Here is a 10,400-nt window from a genome sequence, read left to right as displayed (position 1 = left end):
ATATGAACGTCTAATAATCACTTTTTGGCCATTTTATCAAACTTGGTAAAAATCCCTTGCGTAAAGGACATTAATTTGAAGAAATTCACAAATAATTCCTCCTTTTTGAGACGATAAATAAACTGAGGCCAAATCGTGATTTTAGAAGGCTCATAGACTAATTTTTTGAAACCATCAATGGCGGAACGATTCAATCGATCCATTTTGTCAATTCCTAATCAATTTTGAATAAATCAATTCATTTGACCAATTTACCCTTTTAGGGTGATTTGGTCGATTTTTGCATAAATCATCAATCTCCATTTTATTCATTGGACCAATTTACTCATTTTTTAGGTCAATTCAATCAATTTTGAATAAGTCATCCGATTTCATTTGACTAGTTTACCCTTTTTAGGGTGATCTAGTCAATTTTGAATCAATCATTCGATCCATTGGACCGATTTGCCTAGTTTTAGGGCGAGTTGATCAAATCATCATTTCACTCGATCTGTTTGATCAATTGACTTCATTCAATTCATTTGATTAGTTTAATTCATTCTTAGGGTTATCCATTCAATTTTGAATAAATGCATTTGACCATTTTACCCTTTTTGAAGGCGATTCGGTCGATTTTTGAATAAATCATCCATTTTATCCAATCCATTTTGTCAATTCATTCATCATTTGACCAATTTACCCTTTTTAGGGTCATCAGGTCGATTTTTGAAAAATCATCCATTCATTTGACCAATTTACCCTTTTTAGGGTCATCCGGTCAATTTTTGAAAAATCATTCATTCATTTGACCAATTTACCCTTTTTAGAGTCATCCAGCCGATCTTTGGATAAGTCATCAATTCATTGGACCAATTTACCCTTTTAGGGTGATTTGGTCGATGTTTGCATAAGTTATCAATCTCCATTTCATTCATTTGGCTAATTCACCCATTGGTAGGGCAATCGAACCAATTTTGAATAAATCAAGTTTTCATTTAGTCCATTTGTCCAATCTACCCTTTTTTAGGGTGATTCGATCAATTTTTGAATAAATCAATTTCATTCAATTCATCTGACCAATTTACCCTTTCTAGGGTCATTCGGTCAATTTTTGAATAAATCAATTTCATTCAATTCATCTGACCAATTTACCCTTTTTAGGGTCGTTCGGTCAATTCATCAATTTCATTCAATTCATTTGACCAATTTACCCTTCTTAGGGTCATACGGTCGATTTTGAATAAATCATCATTTCACTCAATGCGTTTGATCAATTGACTTCATTTAATTCATTTTTTAGGGTTATCCATTCGATTTTGAATAAATAATCAAATTTCATTCAATGCATTTGACCATTTTACCCTTCTTAAGGTAATCTAGTCAATTTTTGAATAAACCATCAATTTCATCCTATGCATTTGACCAGATTTCCCTCTCTTAGGGTTTCGGTCTAAGGTTCACTGAATGACCTAGTCTAAACATTACAATCTCTTTTACACGTCATTTTTTGTGTCAATCAAGGCAAGCAATCCATTCGGACTTTGTCCTAATTTTTAGGACAAATGTGTCTTTTCACTCCAATTGGAGGCCAAATTTTTCAAATCTTTTTTTTTTTTTTCTTTCACCCAATCAACTGATCGGATTCATCAGGTATTGTATGGTGCCTACCCTAGAGGATTGCATTTTCATGCTAGGCCTACCTTTGCCACAAAAAGGGTTCCCCCATAGGACATGCATACCGATTTTGCAGTCTTGTTTACTAACTCGGGTTATTTTTCTTTTGTTTTTCCCCTCCCCTGCATTCATAAAAAATGTTTCAATAAGGCAAAAATATTTTTCTACATTTGATAACATTTCTGATCTAATAAAGTGTGAAAATTACAAGTATTATTTGATTCTTGGAGCCATTTGAATAGAGGAATGATAACTATTGTTATACGCGAATTCAACCAAAGTCAAGTATTGGCTCCAACTTCCTTTAAAATCCACAATACAGGCTCTCAGCATATCCTCAAGAGTTTGAATAGTTCTCTCAGATTGTCCATCAGTTTGCGGGTGATACGCTGTGCTATAACTCAGCTTAGTTCCTAGAGCCTCTTGTAATTTCTGCCAGAATCGGGATACAAACCTAGGGTCTCTATCAGATACAATGCTCACTGGTACCCCATGTAGTCTCACTACCTCATCCATATAAAGTTTAGCAAGTTTCTCCAAGGAATATTTCATATTTACTGGCAGAAAATGTGCAGTCTTAGTCAATCGATCCACTATTACCCAAATTGCATCATGCCCCTTTTGTGTTCGTGGCAATCCTGACACAAAATCCATCGTTATGTGCTCCCACTTCCACTCAGGGATCTCTAAAGGCTGTAACAAACCTGACGGCTTTTGATGCTCAGCTTTCACCTGTTGGCACGTAAGACATTTTTGCACAAACTGGGCAATCTCCGCCTTCATTTTCTCCCACCAATACAGATTCCTAAGATCTTGGTACATTTTATTATTCCCTGGGTGCACCGTATACCTAGAGCAATGTGATTCCTCTAAAATCTCCCTTTTCAATTCCTCATCCCTAGGTACCACGACACGATTTCGAAACTTTAAAATTCCATCAGGGCTTAGATTAAAATTAGGTAACTCCCCTTTCTTCACTCTCTCTACCCACTTCTGCACTATTGGATCCTTCACTTGGCCCTCTTTGATTCGTTCCATCAATGCCGATTTCGTCTCAATATTTCCAAAAACCACCTTTTCCGATTCCAAACGAGGTTTCCACTCACATACATCTTCCAATAGGCCCCACTCTCTCACTATAGAACTTGCCAGTTGAGCCTTCCGGCTTAAAGCATCTGCTACAACGTTGGCCTTTCCAGGATGATAGTTAATTGTACAATCATAATCCTCTAAGAACTCTACCCACCGACGTTGTCTTAGATTTAACTCCTTCTGAGAAAATAGATACTTAAGGCTCTTATGATCCGTATAAACCTCGAAAGTTACACCATAGAGATAATGTCGCCATTTCTTCAAAGCGAACACTACAGCTGCAAGTTCCAAGTCATGGGTCGGGTAATTTTGCTCATGAGTTTTTAACTTTCGGGATGCGTAGGCAATCACTTTCCTATTCTGCATCAGCACGCACCCTAGCCCTTCTTTTGAAGCATCGGTATAAACCGTATAACTATCCTTTCCACTGGGCAAAGCTAAAACTGGAGCCATAGTGAATTGTTTCTTAAGCTCTTGAAAACCATTTTCACACTTAACGTCCCAAATATACTTTCCTTGTTTCTTGGTCAGGTTAGTCAAGGGTCCTGCAATCCTCGAGAAATTCTTTATAAATCTGCGGTAGTATCCTGCTAGACCTAGAAAACTTCGCACCTCGGTGGGATTTTCTGGCTGTTTCCATTTAGCCACAGCTTCCACTTTCGCCGGGTCTACAGCAAGGCCATCTTTCGAAATTATATGACCTAAAAACCCCACCTCTTCCAACCAAAATTCACACTTACTGAACTTAGCAAACAGTTGGTGCTCTCTTAGGGTTTGCAATACTATCCGCAAATGTTGTTCATGCTCCTCCCTTGACCTCGAATACACCAAGATATCATCAATGAACACCACTACAAACCTATCCAAGTAAGGTTTGAACACTCGATGCATCATGTCCATGAATGCTGCCGGGGCATTGGTTAAACCAAAAGGCATCACAGCGAACTCAAAATGCCCATATCGAGTGTTAAATGCCGTTTTTGGCACATCCTCCTTTCTAATTCTCAACTGATAGTACCCTTGTCGCAGATCCAACTTGGAAAACACTACAGCCCCTTGTAATTGATCAAATAACTCATCTATGTGGGGCAAGGGATATTTATTCTTAATGGTTACTGCATTCAATCCTCGATAGTCAATGCACAACCTTAAACTCCCGTCCTTTTTCTTAACAAATAGAACTGGAGCTCCCCATGGAGACTCGCTCTCATGAATAAACCCTCGTTCTAGCAAGTCTTGCAGTTGCACCTTCAACTCCTTGAGCTCAGCGGGTGCCATACGATAAGGAGTTTTAGAGATGGGAGTGGTTCCGGGTACTAAATCAACCTTAAATTCAATCTCCCTTTCGGGTGGCAAAGACTCCAATTCTTCCGGAAATACGTCCGGGTATTCACTGATTACTGGCATGTCTTCCAACTTAGTCTTTTCTCCCGGAGTGTTAATTAGAAAAGCTAGGTAACCACGAGCCCCACGACTAAGCAACTTCCTAGCCCTTATACCCGAAATAAGTGCAGAAGAGGCTATCATACCCCTCACATCAAGCTTTAGAGTTGCCTCCCCTGGTATACAAAATTCGACCACTTTCATCTTACAATCTACTCGAGCATGATAGTGAGCTAGCCAATCCATACCTAGGATAACATCATACCCCTTAATGGCTAGACTAATGAGGTCCACTACCAATTTCCGTTCGCCAATCCAAATATCACAACTCCTATATACCTCATTCGCAAGCAAAGTTTGATTACCTGTAGGTGTTCTTACCTCTAAGTCATAAGGTAACCTTTCAACTTTCGAGTCAATTCCAAGCATAAATGCAGGATTAACAAAAGAGTGAGTAGCACCGGGGTCTATTAAAATTCTAGCTAACCGGTGAAAAACAGGGATTGTACCTTCTACCACCTTGGTTGGTTCAAGCACAGTTGTTTGATCTAGCGAGTACACTCTGGCCGGTACCCTCGACCTAGCCCCTCCAGCAGTAGTCGGCTTTGGGTTTGACCTGGCAGTCGACTGAGTGTCACTGATTAGCGGACAGTTGACCATCTGATGATCCGCACTTCCGCACCTCAAGCACTTCCGAGCCTTTCTCCAGCACTCGTCTTCAGTGTGGTTCAATTTTCCACAATACCCACATGTCACTCGGGGAGTGGAGGTTTGACCTCCCTGAGTAAAACCTCTACCTTGACCTCTACCGCCCTGGCCTCCCCTCTGGGCATTCCCTCTCGGAGCACTGCCCCTAAACGTGTTCGAAAATCGTCCACTTCCAGCTCCACGACCGGATTTAGCGGGTGGCATGCTCCGCTCGCCTCGTACCGACCCTTGGGCTCCACTAGGTGCCCCTTTCCGCTTAGCGTGGAAATTCCTTACTTGCGTCCTAGCAGTTTCTATCCTTAAAGCCTTCTCCAGAACCTCCGTGAAAGTATTGATTTGGACCGCTGCTAAGGCTTCTTGCAATTCCACATTTAACCCTTGTATAAACCTTCGTACTTTCCTTGGTTCCGTAGCAATCAATTCGGGAGCGAATTTAGACAATTTGGTAAACTGAGTCTCATACTCAGTTACACTCATCAGTCCCTGACGGAGTTTAATGAATTCGTCCTCTCTCTTCTCCTGGACGATGGGTGGAAAGTATTTTTCGTTGAAGTCCCGTACAAAGTTTAGCCAAGTCCAGGCAGTTTTCTCTCTCTCCCACTTGGCCCTCACTACATTCCACCAAGCCCTAGCTGGCCCTTCAAATTGGAATACGGCAAATTGGACTTGTCTCTCCTCAGTGTAGTTTAGGGCAGCAAAGATATTTACCATGGTCTCCAGCCATTTCTCAGCTTCATACGGGTCTGGTCCTCCTAAGAATTTGGGTGGAGAGAACTTCTGGAATCTCTCCAAGGCTCTATCTTGCCCCGAATCAGGGTCTCTAGGTTGATTTACAGACCCTTGACCCTGTTGCTCCACCAACCGAGTCAAAATATTAGTCATCTGTTGGATGGCAGTGGCCACCTGATCTCCCCCGGCAGTCTGGGGTTCAGGTTGCTGTTCAACCGCTGCCTCCCTCTCCTCTATCGGTTCAGGCACCGGTTCCTGTACTTGCTCACCCTCACGGCCTCGCCTGGAACCGCGTTCTCGATTAGTTTTCTTGGTCCAACTCCTTTTATCCTCCATGTTTGAGAGTCAACCAACTAGAACATATAAACGGGGTAAGGTACGACTCATATATCGCGTTGCAACAATATAACTAGAGGCAAATAAACACGTAAGAAACAAGCACTTTATTTACATATCAAACAAGTCGTATATACAGGCCAACAAGTCACGTAGTCAAAGGCTATAACAGCCAAGGAACATAGAACAAAAGATATTTATATCCACCAGGACACGTCTAAAACAAAAACAAAAGAAGACATGTCGTCCCACTATGTTCCTAACTAGCCCACAAAACCTCCTAAAACCCCGATCCTAACAAGTGGTCTGGCTAGACGCCGACCCAACTGACTCCGAGGACGCGCTCGGCTCCTCCTCCATGTCCTCCTCAGGATCCTCCTCTGGATCCTCCTCAGGGGCACCGGGAGCGGCAGGAGCTACAGGCGCTTGGCCTTCCTCGGCCAAGTCCTGGATCACGTCCTCAACAAGTGCCTCGCACTTGGTCAGGATGTGGTCAGTCCGGTCTCGTATATGGCCAACTATGTGCATCAAACGTCCAGTCACCGCATGAGCCTGATCACGGTAAGCATCTGACTGCTGCTGCTCTGCCAGAACCGCGGCCTCCAACTATCGTATCCGAGCTCCCTGATCTCGGAGAGTGGCCTGGAGACGCTCTATCTCCGCAAAGCACCTACGATTGGTGCTACCCAATCGTCTCCGATCGTCATCTATAGCAAGCACTACTCGGTCAGGGTAAGAGTAGGTCTTCCAGCAATCGCAGCGCCGGATCTTGCGCGCTGGGGACCACCGCTGCGCTGGCCCGCCGGGAACCTCCTGGTATGTGATCACGCGACATACAGGGCCCGCTAGATATGGCTCGACCACGGGAGCGTCAGTAGGTGCGTCAGTAGGCACCTCAGGCACCTCAGTAGGTATCTCGATCGGTATGTCAGTAGGTGCAGGCTGGGACGGTCCAGCACCCCCAGAAGAGTCAGTGTCTGCCATCACCTAAGTTTGCAAATAACATTGCAAAGGTAAGTACACATCAAGCACAAAACAAGGCTAAGGCTAAACTCGATAATAAAACCCTAGCCTATCAAGTCAAGCACTCAAACTATCCAGATCAATTCAAGCCTAAGCTCTGATACCACCTGTGACGACCCCACCTCTCCCTAAGGCGTACCAAAGGGTTCGGCGGACCGCCTGCCCAGCTCTCGCCAGGACTCACTCACTATCTCAATCGAATCATAAATACACAACCATGCACCATAAATAATATTCACGATTCAGACTTATAATTTACATTGATAGGAGTCAGGTACAAAGTCTTAATACACCAACTAGTACAAAACGTATACAATCCAAGTACAACATGTTTCGTTCGAGGAATAGCGCGAGTACAAGACCAAAAAGTCAAAAGTCAAAACAAACGGCTACACTAGTCTTTTACAAGTCTCTCGCGTCACCCGTACCCCTGTAAGGAAAACAAACTAACGGGGTGAGCCAAAGCTCAGTGAAGTTCCCAAATATCAAATTGGTCAGCAACCAAGTTATAGCAAAATAAAAGTGAAATGGCGAGCAAACAAGTCAAATCAAGGAAATAGTACTTCAGCTAGTCAAGTAGTATTAGATGCACATTCACATATAAGGATACGGTATTCATGTTACGGCTCCATTCCAGCTTGGTCAAGTGGTAGTCGACACTCCGTCAACTTTCAAGTAATTCCAAGTCCAAATAAACTCCGCTACACGCCAATTTCCGTCCACCGATCAACCCCCTATTCCGGGCCCGCATGCCATACGAAACATGGGTGGTAATACTCGAGTATACCGTTAGTCGAGTAGATAACACTCCACTCGACATTACAAGTGACCCAGGGTTTGTTATCTAATCGACCAGGCCCTTGCCGGCTCGACTCGATTAACTAGCCACAGGGTTTCTGGAATTCCAGGCAAGATATAATTCAAGTACATGTACAACAAGTCAAGTATGATCAATAGCAAGAACAAGTCATATTAGGGCAAGTGCGATAAAGTACACCCTTGCCCTTTCATTCATTGTCATGTAATCACGCAAGTCAAGTAGGGAGTACACATATCAAGTACAATCGGATATTTGGAAGCACTCACCACAATAGTGCTTCTAGTTTTCGCGTCGAGGTGGTACTCCGGGTTGGGAGTCCAAATCTGCGATAAAACTTTACTTGAGAACTTTGAAATCAACCAAGGTTCGAAACTTAAGCGTTTCGTTCGATAAGAATCAAGAAATTGAAATTCACTTGAGAAGAGTCGTGAAATAGTTGCTCGCTCTTTAAACTGGAAAATTTGATAACATTTCTGCTTGAATATGACTCTTGAGTCAAAAGTGCAAGTAAAACGGTTTCGTAGTGATTCATATCGTTTTCCTAAGGGTACAAGTTCGGCCAAGTCCTAACATATAACCCTCGATAAACAAGTGGCAAAGGTCCTCGATAGTTCAAGTGATAATCACTTAACCTTCACTCAAGTCGCAAAGATAGTTTTCTAGACCTCGAGTAAAAATTTGGGCAGCATGCCCTTTGTGTTTACCTAATTTCCAGCCATTTAGGCTTCAATATTTTCCTTCAACAACATCCCAACATCATACAAATAAGCAATTTATGTCAAGAGCCGTTCCATAGGCTCACAATATTATAACAACAAGAATCGCCTCAAGTACAAGTGCAGAAATTCAATGTGGCACAAGACAGATTTGACGTACAAATGCGGTAATAACACATTCGAGGCTACGCTTATCGGATTAAGACGAAACCTGTGCCCTTTCGAAGCTAAGACACAAAGCTACAACATTCATGAAGGTCACTTAGTCCATTTCCTAATGTAACTTAGTCAAAATCTCAGATTACTAAACCAGAAACCAATTCACCGGCAGTTTAAACGCATTATGCTGTAACGGACCTAAATCAGTGTACACAAGTCCGAATCAGGTTTTCTTTGAGGCATTTTAAAGCTACTTCAGAACACTACAAGTTTTATGTTTTGGCCCAGAGCTAAATCAGAATGGATCCTGGTCAAAAATCGTGATAAACTGGACTGAACTGAAGAAACGGACTGCTGGGAAATTCTTAAAACAGTAGGGGTATTTTGGACTTTTCACGTTCTGCGTTGCTCCGATTGAGCTGAAATTTTATAGGCACCTATAAAACACCATTCTCTACAACGTTTCTTCTTTGACCAAAGGCCAATTCGGCCTCTAACATATAGGTACAATTTCGGACAGAATGCTTGGGAAATTTTCCAGAAATCTGGAATTTTTAGCTCTAAGTGTAATTTCCTCAAATTTCTGGTTCTAATCACCACTAAACAACCTTATATAACCTTAATTACAACATTCATGCATCATACATCACATTGAGCAGAAAATCAGAAACCCTAGTTCATCAAATAAATTGGGGAAAACCTCTAAATCATGCTAATCATCCATAATCTCACCACTATAATCACCTACTAAACTTAATTTAACAAGATTAGATGTAAAACTTGGAGAGATAAACTCTCTTACCTTGAATAAAAGTCACCAAGAGTAGCACAAGCTCTCCCCTTCAAGAATCACACCACCACTCACTAGCTAGTCACTAGAAAGCAAGTTTAATCGGTTTACTTCGCTCGATTCCTCACTTATTTGTTGGATTTGGAGATGAAATGAAAGATTTCCCTTGGAGTTTTTCCTCCTTGATGCTCTCGGCCAGCTCCAGCAGAAATGAGGAAGAATTGGCTAAGTGTTGAGGTTATATGGATGGTAATGGTCTTGGGTAAGAAGCCATGAGGTGGTGACACTTGTCACCACCACCACCCTTTCTTTTTCTCTTTCTTTCTTGCCTTTCTTAGCCACCAATTTTCGGTCAACATGCTGCCAAGAGAGAAGATATTATGTGCAAAAGTCAACAACTTGTTGGGTAAGAAAAATGGTGGTCAAGCGGTGCGTTCAATCGGTAATGCGCGGGACCCGCCGGTTCGCGCCGTTTTTCTTAAAAACTCACGTACTAGGGTTTTTACCTCCCATTCACTAACCTTATATCATTGCTACTACTTACATATTATTTCTCACTTAAAAGTCACTTTTAATCATCAAATTGATCCTCGGCCAGTACCGAAAATTCATCCGGCGGAAAAATCGAAAAACCCTAATTTTGCTCAAAACTTGAAACCAAAGCGTAAAACCTTATTTTCTAGGTTTATTTACACTTAGTGTGAAATAATGAGGTAGGGGGCCTTAATAAATAATAATTTTCAAATAAAAGGCATTTTTGAGGAAAAATGTAGGAAATTTGCGGGTCCTCACATCCTCTCCCCCTTAAAAGAATTTCGACCTCGAAATTCATACCTTTTGTCGCGAACAGGCCAGGATACTTTTCTTGCATATCCGTTTCTAGCTCCCAAGTTGCTTCTTCCACTTCATGATGCTTCCATAGTACCTTTACTAAAGGAATCTGCTTGTTTCTCAAGTCCTTCACCTTCCTATCCAGTATTTGAATAGGTCG

General features: G+C 42.1%; 1 protein-coding gene across 1 annotated transcript; it reads right to left on the bottom strand.

Moving 5' to 3' along the window:
- Window positions 1-2,381: 2,381 nt before the first annotated feature.
- LOC140015866 (uncharacterized) lies at window positions 2,382-5,901 on the bottom strand. The gene is made up of 6 exons (XM_072068693.1): window positions 5,675-5,901; window positions 4,494-5,236; window positions 3,764-4,304; window positions 2,968-3,604; window positions 2,504-2,844; window positions 2,382-2,385 (listed from the first exon to the last, which is right to left on the bottom strand). The coding sequence occupies exons 1-6, from the start codon at window positions 5,899-5,901 to the stop codon at window positions 2,382-2,384; spliced, it is 2,493 nt and encodes an 830-aa protein (XP_071924794.1).
- Window positions 5,902-10,400: the final 4,499 nt, after the last annotated feature.

This window comes from Coffea arabica, chromosome 10c (genome assembly GCF_036785885.1).
Source record: "Coffea arabica cultivar ET-39 chromosome 10c, Coffea Arabica ET-39 HiFi, whole genome shotgun sequence".
NCBI classification, from domain to species: Eukaryota; Viridiplantae; Streptophyta; class Magnoliopsida; order Gentianales; family Rubiaceae; genus Coffea; species Coffea arabica.
Note: the sequence above shows the minus strand (reverse complement) of the source record. Positions and strands in the feature narration are given on the sequence as shown.

Coding starts and splice junctions, on each gene's coding strand:
- LOC140015866 (XM_072068693.1), bottom strand. CDS start 5,901: ATGGAGGATAAAAGGAGTTGGACCAAGAAAACTAATCGAGAACGCGGT. Junction 5,237..5,674: donor GTGGAGCAACAGGGTCAAGG/GTCTGTAAATCA, acceptor TACGGAACCAAG/GAAAGTACGAAGGTTTATAC. Junction 3,605..3,763: donor AAGTTGGATCTGCGACAAGG/GTACTATCAGTT, acceptor TTACTTGGATAG/GTTTGTAGTGGTGTTCATTG.